Source organism: Citrus clementina, unplaced genomic scaffold (assembly GCF_000493195.1).
Source record: "Citrus clementina cultivar Clemenules unplaced genomic scaffold, Citrus_clementina_v1.0 scaffold_2, whole genome shotgun sequence".
NCBI lineage: Eukaryota > Viridiplantae > Streptophyta > Magnoliopsida > Sapindales > Rutaceae > Citrus > Citrus x clementina.
The window spans coordinates 21,985,714-22,003,038 of NW_006262688.1; the positions used below are offsets into that span (position 1 = coordinate 21,985,714).

General features: G+C 32.8%; 3 protein-coding genes across 5 annotated transcripts; 1 reads left to right on the forward strand and 2 right to left on the reverse strand.

Moving 5' to 3' along the window:
- The first annotated feature begins 995 nt into the window (after positions 1–995).
- LOC18050394 lies at positions 996–2,063 on the forward strand. Its single transcript, XM_006447478.2, has 3 exons — positions 996–1,216; positions 1,452–1,531; positions 1,773–2,063. Exons 1-3 carry the CDS (start codon positions 1,103–1,105, stop codon positions 1,840–1,842), a joined length of 264 nt encoding a protein of 87 aa, XP_006447541.1. The 5' UTR covers positions 996–1,102; the 3' UTR covers positions 1,843–2,063.
- A 78-nt stretch (positions 2,064–2,141) lies between these two features.
- On the reverse strand, positions 2,142–4,679 carry LOC18050395 (septum-promoting GTP-binding protein 1). Its single transcript, XM_006447479.2, has 6 exons — positions 4,073–4,679; positions 3,809–3,929; positions 3,600–3,696; positions 3,474–3,513; positions 3,291–3,374; positions 2,142–3,185 (listed from the first exon to the last, which is right to left on the reverse strand). Exons 1-6 carry the CDS (start codon positions 4,394–4,396, stop codon positions 3,021–3,023), a joined length of 831 nt encoding a protein of 276 aa, XP_006447542.1. The 5' UTR covers positions 4,397–4,679; the 3' UTR covers positions 2,142–3,020.
- A 2,794-nt stretch (positions 4,680–7,473) lies between these two features.
- Positions 7,474–13,044, reverse strand: LOC18050396 (glutamate receptor 3.4). 3 transcript variants are annotated; one of them, XM_006447482.2, is made up of 7 exons: positions 12,787–13,044; positions 11,876–12,273; positions 9,894–11,236; positions 9,300–9,577; positions 8,831–8,862; positions 8,304–8,713; positions 7,474–8,163 (listed from the first exon to the last, which is right to left on the reverse strand). In XM_006447482.2, the coding sequence occupies exons 2-7, from the start codon at positions 12,195–12,197 to the stop codon at positions 7,711–7,713; spliced, it is 2,838 nt and encodes a 945-aa protein (XP_006447545.1). In that variant the 5' UTR covers positions 12,198–12,273; positions 12,787–13,044; the 3' UTR covers positions 7,474–7,710. The 3 variants fall into 3 exon arrangements, with proteins under 3 accessions (XP_006447545.1, XP_006447543.1, XP_024046814.1); XM_006447480.2 differs by lacking the exon at positions 12,787–13,044 and having other exon boundaries at positions 11,876–12,687; XM_024191046.1 differs by lacking the exon at positions 12,787–13,044 and having other exon boundaries at positions 9,894–11,228; positions 11,876–11,950.
- Between the last annotated feature and the right edge of the window lie 4,281 nt (positions 13,045–17,325).

Genomic DNA, 17,325 nt, shown 5'->3' on the forward strand with positions numbered 1-17,325 from the left:
CATTAATAGGGAGATTGTCAATTTTCTCCCCACTGTAATCAATATGTACCAATTGTCCCCCTACTGTTTTTATAATTACCAATAAACCCCCTAATAACATAAGTTTACAATATTATCCTTATTTTCAAATACTCTTTAATTCATATTTATTATAAATTAAATAAATCACATGAATGGAAATTAAAATAAAAAAATTAAGTATTAAAAATAAGAAATATATGTTTTGATGTGAAAAAATTAATAATAAAAATATTTTTCTTGTACTTTTTTATTTTATAAACATTTTCTTATAATAAATATATAAGAAAATTATTATAAAATTATAAAAATTATTATAAGAAAACTTGAATGATAAATAAAAAATTCTTATAAAATAAATAATAAAATATTTTTCTTGTAATTTTTACATTTAATTTTAAAATCTTATAAAATATTTAATAGAAGAAAATGTTTTACAAAATAAAAAAATACGAGAAAAAAAATTATTGTTAATTTTTTTGTTCACATCAAAACATATATTTCTTGTTTTTAATACTTAAACTTTTTATTTAGTTTCTATTCATATGATATATTTAATTTATAATAAATATAAATAAAAGTGTATTTGAAAATAGGAGTAATATTGTCAACTTATATTGTCAGGGAGATTATTGACTATTATAAAATTAGTAAGGAGGTAAATTATATATATTGATTACAGCAAGGAAAAAATTAATAATTTCTCTCATTAATATATGTGTTAATGAGATGCACATTATATACATAATATACATCAGTAAAAGTCTTTTTGCCCATTAAAAATGGCCACTTTCGAATAGTATATAAATGAGAATTTAAAAGATAATTTTTAATAGATAGAAAATACATATATGTTTTTCTAATTTCTCAAATAATTGAGGTTATTGTTTTTTTCCCCTTATGTCATGCGGGTAAATTGTAGTAATTTATTAGGCCCCATCTCTCGAGGAGGAGGAAAAGAAAAAAAAAAATGGTACTCAAAATTAAACGACGTAGTCTCTTGAGAATATACGTATGAGACAACCGCCACTCGGATGAATCGGTTGATTGAGTCACGATAACTGATAGTTGCAGAGACAAAGAAATGAGCGAGACAAGACCAGTGCCTAGGAGAGAGAGTCCATGGGGAACGCCAGAGGGCGAGCATCGTCAGCCAAAGGCGCACAGATGCAACGATCGAGCTGAGGATGTTATCCAAGTAATGCCAAATCTTCTTATTTTTTCTGTTTTGTGGGTTAAATTATCCGTTCAAATGTAATATGTCCATTTTGTTTATATATATTTTTGTTTATTTCGTTCCAAAGTCTAAGCGAATACCCATAATTTATTTTCGAATTAAATGATCAGTACCATGTGGGGTTTTTGCCAATTTGGTAGTTAGTGCTGAGATTGACTTCCTGAATCTGATTTGTAGCTTTTTCTGTGTAATGTAGGCATGTTTTGAGGGAAATCCATTTAAAACGGTTCCAGGCCCCTTTAAGCTCTTTTGGCAGTGTATGCGATCAAACCCAGGGTAATGTACTCTTTAATCTGCTCTTGTAGGCAATAAATTTAACAAATTTTAACTTGATTTTAACAGGAGCTATAGATTCTGGTAATTGAATTAATAGAATGGATTGCAAGTTTCTTTATCATCCTCGGTCTTATGTTCTTAAGTTCATATTCTCCTTTATGTTTGTGAGAATGTATCAGTTGGATCTTTTATGACTTGTTACTTTATCCATGTGTGTGAACAATGTCTGCGGGTTGTGCAGGGAGGAACCAACTGAGCCATTCACCTATTTGCAATTGGATCCCCCTAAGAGAGAGGTGAAACTCGAGTAAAATACTTTCTAAGAATGCAGTTGTAGTTGTTTGCTTTCTGCTTGAAGCCTCTTGTGTTTTTTAGTTAGGCAGTTTTTGTTATAAATTATGGACAAGAAAGGGCTAATGTGGTGTGGGACTGATAGATTGTGGTCTTATATGTTCAATAATGCAAAATGATCAGGTGAACAAAATGCCTTTTGATGTAATTTTTTCCAATATATAATCATTAGATTTTGTTACCTCAATTGTCTCTTCATGATCTTTTTTCAGATTTATTCTTCACCATAAACAAAATAGGCTCACATTAAGAGATGGATGATGCCACGTTAGCCTATGTTTGTTATTATTTTAATCTGAAATTCCTGTTGTTTCAACTAGTTCGTGATCAATGATTCGAAGTGGATGAGAAACAAGATTGGGTTGTGAATACAGGGCAATCAGTCATCTTTGGCTTGTATGTAGTCAGGCCTATATGAAAGGTTTGTCTTTGACGTGTGGCAATTGAACAAGTGTTTTCTTATTGAATGATCTTTAGTTCTTGAGTTAATATGGATAACATCTGCATCTAGGAGGTTTCTACTAAACTTTGCTAGCCATTGGACTGGGAAAACAAAATGCATGTTTCTGTATGCTTGAGACTAATGTTTGACAAAGGGGTTTGAGTTTCAATTTTCAAAGACCATAGAAGTTGAAAATACAAAGGGTACTGCAAAATTTTTATCCTAATAAAATTGTTGGTCTTGTTCAGACTGTTTCCTCCTTGATTCTGCTTATTTTACCTCAGCCATGGTATAGCTTCACCAGTCATGTTATGGGCTGCATCTTCATCCTATTTTAAGGTATTATTTCTTAAGTTACCATACAGATGGTGCATTTGCTCCTGAATGCATGTGAGACTGTGAGGGCTACCCGGTTAATAGAAAAAATGAGCTTCATGAAGGAATATGAGAAAGGAGATTGCAGACATTTTGTATTTTAAACATTTTTCTTTCTTTTTTCTGTTTTTCTATCTTTTCTACAATTGTTGAACAACAAAAAGTTATTCTTAAATGGAGATGTGGGCTCTGAGCCTCCGCCTTCCTCCATAGTCGTTCTTTCGCCTGGTAGACAATTATAACACTTCCGGCGAGTGGTTGACTGGGATAACTTTCTTAGGATCAAACCAGTTTTACTATGCATATAAAAAATCCTGAACTCTAGAAATCAATAATAGGCTCTCCAATAGTGAGATTCCGCTCCAGAGTCCATGGTATGTCGAAGAGCTTCGCTGTGATGAACTTGAAGATCTTGTTTACATTAATGTTGTAGGTCGCACTTGAAAAGAAGAGTGTGGCATTCAGAGCCTTTGCATATGCTCTTGCCTGTCACCAATAAAATGTAGATCAATTTTACCATTGTTTTAAATTGTACCATAAAAATAAATAAAATAGGCAGTTGGGTTATTATTATTTAGAAAAGAGGCACACCTGACTTGCGATTGTCCATTGCAAATCTATTGGGAGCTGAATGAAATCATCAAACTTTGTTCCTATTATAATCGGAATTGCAGTCTATAAACAATATCAGGAAGAAATGTCCGTATGAGACTCATAATTCATTAACCATTCATATATAAAGGGGAAAGTAAAAATGTGAAATGAAACCACTACCTGATTACATTTTCTTGCTTGCTGATACCATCTTATGACACTGAAGTAATAAAAAACAAAACCCTCAGCATTGAAATATAAAGAGAAATATTTGCTGCATATTCTGATTGATCACTGATCACAAACCTCTTTAGTGTACACCGACTTGTGAGATCAAACATAAACAGAATTGCTATCGAGTCTTTGCAGGCAACAGGAAGGTGATCCTGAGCTTTTGCATCACCTGCACCACACCCACAAATTTAAACACTAATTTGTTGATCATCAAGAACCCAAAAAAAAAAAAAAAAGAGCCCTAAGAATGAAAGAACGAAGAAAATATATATTATGCAAACCTGTTACTTCCCATATAGAATAAGAAATTCTTGCCCCTCGTACTAATAAAGTTTTATCCATCATGTTTAATCCTTCTCCTGGTGACCCTCCTTGTTCTTTCTCATCTCCCACGTACTTTTCCTATAAAATATATAATCCAATATAAGAGGAAAAAAGAAAAAAGAATGTCAATGTGTATGGAGTTATGAACCCCAGAAGAAGATTTCTATTTAAAAAGAATAATATGAAACCTAAGTTATATATATATATATACATATACAAACCAGAAAACTGGTTTTGCCAATGTGGCAGTCACCCAAGAGACTGATCTTCAAAGCAACTAAATTATCAGCATCAAGGTGGCGGTGGCTGTGACACAAGGACGGCCTGACGGTGGTGCCGGGGACTAAGCCGCTCTCGAGGACGGAAGGAGACGGGGAAGTCACGGTGGAGCGAGGCAGCAGACGGTACCGAATAGGCTTCCCTACCGAACACATGAGCAGTTTCTCCCAGAAACAGCTTATGCACCGTCTAAGAATCAAAACTCCTCGCTCAATTCTACGCTTTAGATTGAATTGAACCATTTTTTGGCTAAGTAATTGTGCCATTTTTCTTTTGTTGTTCTTCTTTTTGGTTATTTGGAAACTTGAAACTTTGAAAGGGGATGGCCTCTAGAAGAAGTTGCTGCTCCGTGTGTGTGTGTCTCTCTCTCTCTATATGGCCATGAAAATTGTAGCTAAGCTTTGAGTGCGATCATATTTTCAAAAACTTTGGTTATTTTTAGAATATGCTATATATATACATCTGTTATAGCTATTTTTTTAGATGAACGCGACTACTTTTGACGGAAAATAATTTTGACCAAAATTTCATTCGATAAATGCCACCAGAATTAGTCGGATATTGCCGGCAATTGTGCTTTAAATTTAATCGGTCTTCACACAGGAGGCCATTTATTTTCGGAATTTTGGATTTCTTTTTTTTTTATTAAAATAAGGCTTATGCTTAGATTCAGTGTAAATTTCGGATCTTTGTAATTTGTACAGATCTTACTAATGCGGACCAAATTATATCTAAATCACATTTCTTTTTTTAGCATCCATTAAATGAACTAATTAAAATACTTGTCTATTTGACGTGGGTTAATGGTAGCAGAAATTACAATGGGACGGAATTCTTTAGAGATTTTTTTTATTTGGGGAGGTTACCTAACTAATTTTACATTTAATTTCTTATTTTGAGAAGTAATGTGGATAATTTAATATCCATTATCTTATTTGCAGAAGGGACAGAAATTCTGTAATATCCCACTCCTCCCTATTTTCCCATTTTTTTATTTTTAACTTCTAATTTTATTTCTTCTAAAATTTTTAGTAAGTATGTTTAAAATTTAAATTGTAATGGTATGGATGTAATAACAAATATCATGATATTTATGAAAGTAATATAAATGATAGGTAATATTAGCACTTGAAGATTAGCGAAAATAATTTTGCTGATGATTTATGTAATGTGACTTTTATGGATGTGTTCAACTTTAAAACTCTACTTTTCCTTAATTTCATAGATTATCTTGTAAATTTGACGAGATTGACTTAGTTTAATAGAAATTATTTGACTTAGTTTAATGGAAATGATTTTAATTGCTTTAGCTTACTCTGATGTTTTTATTAGTAATACAATTTTATAGTTTTATTTTAATATAATTAAATCAAATTCAAGAAATAAAAGTATAAGTTATTTAAGGATTGAATGCTCTTAGATATCTCTTTTTATTATACTGGATGTAAAACAATTAAATAATGAATGGGATCGTACCTCCAATTATAATTATTCAAACTTTAAGTGTTCTCTACATTTATTAAATTTCATAAGGTGTCTTCTAGCATATTCCACTTTAGTGTTTATAGCCTTTCTCTTGTAGTATTTCATAGATCTGACAAGTTTAAGGACCTTTTTTTATAGTAGTATTTCATAACTTAAAAGACTTTATCACTTCTATTATCAAAGTGGTTAATAAATTCTACCACTATCATTTAAAACAAGTAAGTGGATCATTAATATTGGATAAGGAGCTGAGTTTTTACTAAGCATTGAATTAATAATTGTTAGGTGAGAGAAATAAAAAAATAAAAACTCAAAATAAATCTTGATTATTGATTCAATGCTCAGCAAAAAAAAAAAAAAAAAAACTTAGCACTGAATTCTAATCCATTAATATTAGTTTATCTATTTATTTATTCAAACAACTGACTTATCATATAGACTCCATAATAAAAGTTTTTGCATTGTAATCCCCATCCCCTCTCATCTAGCAATTTTAAATAGGTCGTGAATATAACTAGAATATGTGTTGGACAAGAATTCTTTTAATGAAAAACAATCACCTATAATTCAGGAATATTCATGTTGTATTATCATGAATCAATAACAAATTATACGAAACCGTACATGAATCCATAATACTTAATTCCTCTCTGGAGTAGTATGGTTGGCCTTCCATATTAATATGTTATCCTAGAAAATCCTTTAATTTTCTCCGCACTCTTTTTCTCTGATGATGAGATGTCAAAAAAATAAAAAGATACGTGTGACCTAGGGACATGACTAATTATATAAACAACTTTTCCTATTGTCTTTAAATATTTCTATTTTATTCCATTATAGAAATAAAAATTATCCTTTAAATCCCTACATATTAAAGACTCACACCTTATTAAATACATAAAGATTTATATTATCAAAAATCTTAATAGATTATTTTTTATTTGGCTTAACTGTATATGATAGTCTGCAACACATAATTATTCATATATAAGTCTAATATTAGATTAAAAATCTAACAATATTAGGATAAAAAATTCGAACAATATAGGGATGTGGATTCCATCACTCCTCATTGCCATCCCTACGTGGGTGCATGTACTCCACCGACTCATAGAAACATATATGATATGATCACCACCACAATGTTACGTACTACATAGCTTGTGACTTTGCTCGTCTCTATTCACATATATAGTTTTCTAATTTAGTTAATCAAATTGCGTTTGAAATTATTGACGAAGATAAAATTTCCTTGATGTTGTTTCCGTACGCTAGGCCCATTTTTTATTTTGATTTTTTATTGGTAGGCCACTTTTGTTGGAAATTTATTCATGATGTAGACATCTGGACTAATTAATTAATCAATTGAATAATATGGAATCGGGGCTAATAATGCGTTAGGAATAAGAATATTCCTAGTCCTAGATGACAAAACCCAAACTTCGAATGTATTCGGCATAATAAAGTAGAAATTTTGGTACTTTAGACCATTAAAAGTTATAATAATTATTGGTATAGTAGGATCAATGCATCTTGATTTCATTGGAATTGTTTTATAATAATTTACAGTATTTTATGACTCATTTCAAATTTCTATGCTTCGATTTAATGGGCACCGATTGATGTGTCTTCAACCTAGGTTTTTTTTTTTTTTAATTTTATTAATCAAAAAGTAAATAACCAATCATAATGATAGTTAAGATAGATAAATGAAAAACTTTAAAACCATGATTATTATTTCATTTCAGGCATTTGAGAGACAATTTTTCTCATGGTCGTATGCCTCTCACATAGGTTGAAACAAAGCCAAAAATATTTCAAGCATTTCAGTAAAGAAGTGCTTTTATGCCGTGATAAGTATGAAAAACTATCTACATATTCATTCCTTCAATAACCACATGAGGAGTACAAAGCATCATTTTGTAATACAAAATGGTTGGTGATTACACAAGATTTTCTAATGTTCTTCTACAAACTAACCTAAATCTTGGCTTTGAAGAAAGAAGCAGATATATTAGTGTAGATGAATTCGTATTTTGATCATGACGCTAAACAACAAAGAGGAGCAGGGTAAAACCTAAGCAGGAGAATTCGTCTACCCATCAGAGCTCTGGCTAGGCCGTTTGTTATCACTATTCCTCCGTTTAAGAATTTCCTTAATTTCGGCCTCTTTTCTATCTATGAAATCAATTAAGTCCTTGAAGCTAGTTGAGCGGAGTGTACGTCTACCAGATGTAGACGTATCATGTGCAATGTCCTCGGTCTCGATGCTCTCCTCGTCCTCTGAGCCAAACCTGCGAAACTGACCACAGACCCTACAGAAGAAGAAAATAAGAGCGAGGAAGCATGCAATGCCACAAATGAGGAACAGTCCCCAGAAGCTTTTTAGAGAGAGTCGGCTGCCACCTCCGTCAGCTGGGCTGAGGTCCATGGAGCATTCATTATATGTTAACCATTTATTATGGATTTTTTGCAGGTCACCATTTTCTGAGAGTTGAAGAATGGCAGTTGACAAGTCAATTGCCAGAGGAGAGTCTCTTTGGAATGCCTGGCACAAGAAATCATATTTCAGTTTAAGATTAGATTTGCAATAACATATTCATTTCATTTCGTAAACTTTGAAGTCACCAGTGTGCTTGTTGCAGCAGATATGATAATTGACTTGTGGATGAAAATGTTTTTACTTACAAATCCCCATCCGCTTTTTGTAAACTCCTGCCCCACTGTCCTGAATTCACAATTAGTTTTGGACATGAAGAGCTCAATGTAAGGAAGCTCATCAACAATTGCAGCAACCCCACCGCCTTTGGGTCCTCGAGCAAGTGCAATGGAATATTCTTCCATGTTTTTTAACTTTACCAGCCTAGATTCTGCTATTTTGAGCTCATCTACTAGATAGTTCCATGCAAATGACCCATCTTGAACTCCTATTGGCTCAGTACTGGAAATCAAGCTGTCAATCCCTTCAATTTGTGATGTCAGTTGTTGTACTGTGAGGATTGAAGTCAAACTAGCTGTATAGCTTGAATTGATAATCAACACTACAAACAGCCATACAATCAGTACCACCCTTCCCAAGGAACTCACAGTGTTCTCCCCTGCATCAAGTCCAAGCAGCGTTTTAAAACTAGAGAAATATCAGATATCAGTATTAGATGAAAGAACTCATGTTTAGACAAAGAAAGCAGAAAAAAATTGGGCACAAGCAAACATACTGTGTGAGAAAAACATTGTTGAGAAGCTAAACCTGCAAGAATAGAAGCAACTTCAGTATCCTCTCATATACATTAAGCAAAGCAAATAAAAGCCAGTGTAGATTGATGGTAGAGGACGGTTATTCTTTTTTCTTTTTATTTTTTGAAAGTTGGTAGTAGTAGAGGACAGTTTAGGCAGGAAGCTACGCTATTAGAGTTCATATATTTAACTAGAAGTTGAAATTTTCAAATATTTGCTTTAGTTATTGTCTTATATAATCTATACACTGCCCAACTGCTGATTTCCAGTAGTAACACAGCAGCATATGGCATAATCATATAATAATGGTTTTCACTGTGTGTTTTATAAGGAATTTCCAAGGTTGTTAGGCATTTGCCTTGTCAACTGCCTAGAGGATTTGGTCTGGTGAAACATTCAATTGTTCTAGTTAAATCAGAGAGCTTTTCATCAAAGTTAAATAACACTTACCAGAAGATAGTTACAAGTTGCTGACTAGGAGGACCACGGAATTCATTATTGAACCGATGCTCAAGAATCCAAACAACGGCTCCCACGAAAAGAAAGAAGCCTCCAGTGACGAGCCACATTGGTATAGTAAAAGGCTTGAGAAAAGCCCAAGGACTAGACTTTAACTTTTGAACTGGAGCAACAACAACAAGACCAGATTCCATGTAAGGCTGTGTAAAATCCACAAGCTTTGTCCGATTTGTAACAATCGTGATGTCACCAACAGCTGCATCAAATTTCTGAGGAAGAAATGAAGGAATTCAAGATAATTACCAGAATTTAGTCACCCAGCTAGGGCCAAGGCCAAGCAAAATACAAGCATGCATTGATGCATACATAAAAAACCTAGGTTCTGAAAGCCAAAATTGAATATCAGAATACGCAGCTCAATAGCTCCTACAAGGGAAACATAATACTGATGCTTTACCCGTTCACCAGGTCAACAATACCGTAGATCTATTCAGAAATAAGTACTTTTTTTGGATAGCAAACAGTTCAGATATAAGTTAGACCACTACTTGATTGAAGTAAACAATGATGAAGCAAGAAACTCACATTCAGGGCAACCTGTTGCACAATGTCATTGTAGATCGGGTTTCTCTTCCCATTTCCATACATTATATAGTTGTGTGGGACAGGATAAGGAAGCAAGTTTACTGCTGCTTCAAATACATCAATACAGTACCCTTTCACCCCCGGAGGGCTCTTGTCTTTAGCCACAAATTCATTATAACTTACTCGGTTAGGCACCGCAATTCTTAATGGCATCCCATTGTTAGGGAACACCCATCCCCGAGGTGTTGCCGTAATTTCACCAGGCCATATTACACTGTAAAGATGTCGATTACTGGAAGAATTAGGAGGCTTTGTATATAAGATCTCTGGAGCAACAACAGAGAGACCAGAATAATTTGACCAATAACCAATCCTCCGTGACCCAGTTCCACCAATGTTAAGGACATCATAAGCTGGATTAACTAAATTCTTATCAGCATCAAATCTAATCTCACCACTTAGACCTGTGAAATTCATCCTCAACAAAGTCTGGAGAAACTGTTGGCCTCCATCAAAAACACGGAGGGAGGATAAGTTCAGCATGCTTCCATTTGTGTCATGTAACTTTGGGTCATTAGAGAAAGTAAATTTTCCCCCTTCATTTAACAAGGCATCAAGAGCATGGGCGACTAACCAAACAGAATCATACGCATACAGCGCGTAAGAATTAAAACCCGAAGGACTATTCTCTTTGTACTTGAGGTTCTTCCACCTGGAAATGAAATTCTTTTTAAGATCCGTATCTGGGGTGTGATGGCGGAGAGCAACAACTCCTTGTAAGAGGTTCATTGTGTCAATATCAACTGGTTCCGTTGAATCTAAAACAGAAGGAAGCCAATCTGTAGCAATCCAAACATAGCTACCGGCTGTCATCCCAAGACTTTTTGCGACTGAGAAAATTGTCAAACCAGTATCTGGATTAACATGTACAACAAAAACTCGTGATTCCATCAGGTTTGCACCAACTAACAAGCTATTAATTGCACTTCTGGAGGCTCCAGGACTGAAGGGAGCCTTGTAAGAAATCTTGGCACGCTTCTTTGACAAGGCATCACCCAATACAGAAATCCCATTTCTGCCATAATCATCATCTACAAAGATGGCAATCACCTCCCTCCATCCATAGTACTCGACTAAATCAGCAACTGCATGCATCTGATAATAGTCACTTTGTGTTGTTCGAAGGAAATAGGGGTATTGCAGAGAAGTGAGAGTGGGGTCTGTTGCTCCAAACGACAGAAGTGGTACATTGAGTTCATTGACAACATGGGAGATTACATGAGCTATTCCAGAGGATTGTGGACCAATTGCAGCAACCACTTCATTTTCCATAAGCTGCAAAGCTACATGGCAAGGACACCCATCAAAATTTATCTTTCTATTCTTCTAGGGAGAGAAGCAAAGCAGAATTACTTCACTTTTAATCTAAGACTTCAATTAACAAAGGCAATGACAATGAAATCATAGATAGTTTCAGTGGTTGAAGAAGCACCCATCAAAATTCATCTTTACATCTAGTTCATAAATGGTTCTACGTGGCAGGAAATGTCAAACAGTAATAACTTAATAAAAAAATTTTAAAAATACATCATGTGACTTTGTCCTGTCAACATGAGTTGGTCTGGTATATTACTTTGCAATAATACAATCTGCTGGTGCAGAAAGCAACAAAAGCAACTACTAAATCTAAAGTATAATCAGACCCAAAGCTAAGTATCAAAGTGACTTCCCATGACAAAGGGCAACAATTAACCCATATGGAAATTGTAACCTAAATTCAGACAGAGTGACAGCCATAGATAAGTTCAGCACACAAAATGAACTACTATGACTGATTTGCAAGTTCAAAGACAAATACTTTCCCTTTGATTTATGTTCTGCATATGCAATGAAGAACTCCTAGAACTAAGAGAACAGTCTAACTCAATATCCTCAGGGAAAGGCGGCTATAACAGAATTAAAAAATTGATTCCAGAAATTACCTTCCATAGTCCCAACAAATCCACTGCAATTTGTATCACGAATAACGAAATTTAATGTCGTCCCTGGAAGAATACTGGGATCAGAATTAACATCATCAACTGCAGCTGCAATTGCAGGTCCTGCTGCCCTCCCTATGACTGAATCATAAGTAAACAAAGCTCCAATCCTCACAGAGCTTGGCCTTGAAGACGAAGACGATACATTCCCATTTCCAGTTCTACCAATTACTTCCATGGGTACCCACATAGAAAAAACAATAAAGAACAAGATTTTTCCTCTTGTTGTGATATGGCAAGGCTTAGGAATTAAGAATCCCACCATTTTTAATAAAAGTTTGAAATTAACTGATTAATTCTTCTGCTCCAACTAGCATTTGTTCAAAAATAACAACCAGCACCTGCCAACAATGTCAGAGTGAACATGGATTCCAACAATCCAGTTATCAGATAAATATTGAAGCCATGGAATCAAGAAAATCATATAGTATGATTCTACTAAAAGAAGCATGGATTCTCAAACCGTGAAATTCTAAAAAAAGAAAAGAGAAAAAAAAATGGAACTTGAAGCATTAAGTAGGCTCTCTCAACTTGAAGCCTAGACAGCTCTGCCCATAAGAGAAACCATAAAATTGAAAGTCAAAAAAATATACAAGAAATTGTTAAAGAAACTACCCATATATAATATATAATATTGGCTTGACCATGGCAATGACAGCCACTAAAGGAGGAAAAAAATATTAAAATAAAAGAACAAGTTGGAACACAAACATAAGTTGGAGAACAAACATTCAAGTCTACAGCAAAACCCACATGCAAAGGATATATATATATATATATATAGGGAAAAAAAAATACCAACTTACGAACAAATCAAGAAGAAGAGTGGTAGTGGCTTGGGTTCAGGGATTTACCTGACTGAGCAAAGGCAAGCGAAGCTTTGAACAGTTGAGCCCATGATATAAATAAGCTTAAAAGACGCACACAACACAACAACAAAGTATTCACAATCACATTCCAACCACTAAGTAAAGACTAAAGAGAGTTTCAAAGCTAACAAATAGTCTTGCAAGAGTAAGCAAGGTATGATTCTATTTGCCCAACAATAGTCTAGGGCCTAGGCTGTAACCTTTTCATTTTTTAAATTGACTAATTTTTTAGCCTTCTACTTCTACCAGTGAGATACTTTAGTTTATATGTCATGGATCATGACATAATACTTTGTACATATGTCCTGAGACAAGACATAATAATTGAATTAAATTTTTTTTCTTTTTATAAAAATTTATCACATCATCCTTGCGTATCTCACTCGTTGGATGGCTTTCCTGTATAATTAATTACTATATTCTGGATTTCAAACTCAATAGAGTAAATAAAAAATAAAAGAGTATTATGTGAAATCCGCCAAGCGACAAGGGCCAAGTGTGAGAGTGTGAAACATGTGGTTTCTATGCTTCTGTGCCGTGCAAAATGTTTAATAAATGTTCTCCCCGTAAAAGCCAAGAAAGTGGGGCCCAAATGTTGAGATTTGTTGGCTCTTTAACTTTTCAAGTCAGATTGTTTACCAGCTTTCATTTTCCATACATGTATGTATGAGTATGTATGAGTGTGATGCAATGGTGCTTATGTAATTTGTGTAGCTTACCAAATGGACAATGGGCTCCCACCAAATTTTTGAACTAGTGACTGGAATCTTGAATAGAGATCGCAAGATAACAATTTTTTTTCAAGTCTCATCGCATTCTGATAGTAACATACATATTGATAGAATTGTCTTTGTGGTCAAGTGATACGTCTCTCATTTCAAATTAATATTCTAGATTAGCTTTAATTGCTGTTGTGCATATCTTTAAGAATAATTCAAATAACACAAAATGATGGAAACCTTTCGCAGCCCGGCAATTCTCTCTATCACCCTTAAAAAATGCACTAATTTAGTTGCATAAAATTATCACTTCATACCATGGCTTTTCCCGTAATCAGTTTGTTGCATGGTCCAAAACTGAGCAGTTTATTTTATCATATTTGGGGGAGCTCCCGAAGGGTGCCATTTGCTTGCTTTGTTTCCACATCCAGGGACACGTGGAGTGCATGGAATGGGGGATGTATGTTACAGAATCTGTAACGTAGACTTCTCCATATTTGGGTAGTTGCCATGGAGAAAAGTAAAAAGATAAAGAAATGATGGTGCTAATCAAGCGGTCTGACTGTGTGAGAGAGATTATATTAAAGGGAAATTTACACTCGTCCACCTGTTTGTTTTGCCTTTTTTAAAAATACACAAACACTTTTTTTTTTTTCAGTGCGCCACCTGAAATTTGCTTTTTGTTGCATTTTTCCACTTCCGTCTAATTTCCGTTAGTAGATTTAACGGAATGTTAACGAAATGACCTTTTTACCCCTCAAAATTACAATTTAACCCAAAATAAATGGAAATTGGAGATAAATTGGATGTATTTAAATTTTTTCAAAGGTGGATGCTAGAAATTGGAGGAAAATAGTGTTTGTTGCTTGCTAAATTTAGAAAATTTATATTTATTTTTTTGAAAGAGAAAAAATAAATACAAATTTTCTAAATCTAGCAAGTAATAAACACTATTTTCCTCCAAAAAAATAAATACAAATTTTCTAAATTTAGCAAGCAACAAACATTATTTTCCTCCAATTTCTAGCATCCACCTTTGAAAAAAAATTAAATCCATCCAATTTATCTCCAATTTCTATTTATTTTGGGTTAAATTGTAATTTTGAGGGGTAAAAAGGTCATTCCGTTAAATTTGCTAACGGAAATTAGACGGAAGTGGAAGAATGCAACAAAAAGTGAACTTCAGGTGGCGCGCTGAAAAAAAAAAAAGTGTTTGTGTATTTTTGAAAAAGACAAAACAAACAGGTGGACGGTTGTAAATTTCCCTATATTAAATGCTGTGAAGCTCTAGATTTCCTCTTCTAGCAAGCAACATTGCAACCATGTGACTGAAAAGAATAAAATTTTAATAACTGCGAGAGCTTTAATAATAAAATACAGTGACATTGGTGAATCAAACAATTTACTTTAAGAAGATTGAAATTGACACCAGCTTTATGAAAGTTTGTGATTGGCTTTACAATATTTTCCAGGTTGGGGAAGATCACGCTCTCTTCAAATTGGGAAAAGAGAATGCAGAGAAATTTATTAACTAAATTCCTTTCAAGTCACAAAATTGTTGATTTATTACTTGGAAATTTTAAATTAAAGAAATTGGTTGAATTTTAACGATGACACATGCTTTGAAAAAAAGAGAGAGATGGAATGACATGTCTATTTATTTTTTATTTTTCTGTTTGAACTTGCTTTTGGTGTCTGGTTATAAAAGTGATAGGATTGCGTCTTGAAAATGATAGAAATATAATTTATTTTTCTGTTTCTTTTTTTATGTTGAAAAGTTCATTGAAATTATTGTCAATAGGGGAATAATTATTGCTTGAATGAAATAAATGGCAGTAGCAACATGAGTGACAGCATTAGCACTAATGCTTGAAGATATTGACAGTAGCACAATTGTTTTAAATATAATTAAGATATTTAGGCAGTATTTATTTTTTTATCTGAAATTTAATGAGTGTGAATTTTTTTTTAAAGTTTGAATTGGTCTAAATATGAATATTTGATTAAAATATTTTTTTTTAGATATCTGAATATAAATGACATGTTGTTTATTTTTATAGATAAAAAAATCTTAAATATAGTTATTTGACATTTATATCCTTACAAATTAAAAAAAATAAATTTTATAGTTTAAGAAATAAATATATTTTATAGAGACATTTTTAGAATATAATATTTATTTCTGATTCAAACCTTCTTGCATCCAAATAAAAATCATAAAATTATACTTTTTCTATTCATATATGAATGTCTGAAAATTAGACATAAATTTCAAATAAATAAACAAGAAAATTAAAGGTTTGAAATAAAAAAAATTAGATTTCAGACGTTTAACAAATAACCTCTTATTTATGATATGAGTTGAATTAAAAAATATGACAATAAATTTGTCATTTCAATATGGATCATGAGCTTTTTTCATACAAATGAACAAATTTTATTCTTATTAGGAAGACATAAAAACTTAAGAATCTGAATTATCATCTCTTTTTATAGTTTCTCATTAATTATTTTGTAATATGTTCTCAACAAGAATGTGCTTACTTTATATCGAATGTATGTTGCAAGATTGAAAGTTTGCCATTATTGTACTACAAGATTTCATTTCCATTTGGGTAGTGGGAAAGCATAATTTCCAGCCCAAAAGAATAAGAAATACCAAAACTACATTGCCCATGTTATCAAATAAGATAACAAAAGCATAAAATCAATTCTGTTTGCTGATGTTTGATGTTTGATGACACGAAGGTCTTTCTTTTTTTTTTTATGATAAAAAGATGGAGAGAAATTTATGTAAGCCAGTCCTATTATTATATAGGGTGAGGTGGTAGGATCAGCCACTAACGTATTGCTAAATGACATAATAATCGGATCCTATTATAAGACTTATTATTTATTTATATTAAATTTTAGTCGATCCAATGTGAGATTCGCTTAAAATCCCAATATAAAATCTATTGTGTTATCAAATAACAGACCCTTAAATTGCAAAGATGTTCTATTTGGTGAGCACGAGATTCTAAAGATAAGCTTCACATTTAATTTGGTCCTACTTTGTACGTCAACATTAATTACTACCATCAACTAAAACGGGGTTGGCACAAAGAATTATTTTTCCTGATATTATTCGTTGGCATATAATTTATGGGTCCAGTTATGGTGCTGCAGTTGTATGGTATTATAGATGGATCCAGTCATTGAATTTAGCTTTGGTGATAACTGTGGGTTAGATCCAATAATTAGATTTAGTTGTGGAACCATACAACTGTTGTACCATACAACTGTAGTACCATAAATTTATCCTAATTTATGACATTTAAAACTGGCATAACATAATTTTTTTTTTAATATTATATACAATACAACCTTTCTGATATAGATTATAAGGTCAGTGATGAGAAAAGATATATAAAGAGAGTTTCTAATAAAGTGAAATACAGTTAATTTAATGGTGCAACGAATTTGAATTAAAAGCATAAGTGAATCAAATCAATTGATGCAATAAATTTTCTACTTCAAGGAATCAATTAATTTGTAATTGATTTTTAATAAGTTAAATTAAAGTTAAAGAGTTACCGTGTTGATTGAAGTACAACAAATAAGACTTTGATTTCAGTTCATTAGCACCAAGAGAAAGGAAATTATTCCTTAATCTTTAAACTATTATTATTTTTACATCTCTCTACAATGATATGATTTCCAAATAATTGTGTTTAGGGAATATTTCGGTATTATTAACTACAATATTGCAGTTTTCTTATATTCTGGAGGTAATTTGCGTTAGAGCTCGTTAGCAAACACTTTC

Bases quoted from the DNA above. Each gene is read 5' to 3' on its own strand.
- LOC18050394 (XM_006447478.2), top strand. From the start codon at position 1,103: ATGAGCGAGACAAGACCAGTGCCTAGGAGAGAGAGTCCATGGGGAACG. The intron at 1,217-1,451 runs GTAATGCCAAAT...TGTGTAATGTAG, and splicing joins GAGCTGAGGATGTTATCCAA to GCATGTTTTGAGGGAAATCC. The intron at 1,532-1,772 runs GTAATGTACTCT...CGGGTTGTGCAG, and splicing joins TGTATGCGATCAAACCCAGG to GGAGGAACCAACTGAGCCAT.
- LOC18050395 (XM_006447479.2), bottom strand. From the start codon at position 4,396: ATGGCACAATTACTTAGCCAAAAAATGGTTCAATTCAATCTAAAGCGT. The intron at 3,514-3,599 runs GTTTGTGATCAG...TTATTACTTCAG, and splicing joins AGTCGGTGTACACTAAAGAG to TGTCATAAGATGGTATCAGC. The intron at 3,186-3,290 runs GTGTGCCTCTTT...TATTGGTGACAG, and splicing joins AATGGACAATCGCAAGTCAG to GCAAGAGCATATGCAAAGGC.
- LOC18050396 (XM_006447482.2), bottom strand. From the start codon at position 12,197: ATGGTGGGATTCTTAATTCCTAAGCCTTGCCATATCACAACAAGAGGA. The intron at 11,237-11,875 runs GTAATTTCTGGA...CTTGCCATGTAG, and splicing joins ATTTGTTGGGACTATGGAAG to CTTTGCAGCTTATGGAAAAT. The intron at 9,578-9,893 runs GTGAGTTTCTTG...TTTCTTCCTCAG, and splicing joins TGCAACAGGTTGCCCTGAAT to AAATTTGATGCAGCTGTTGG.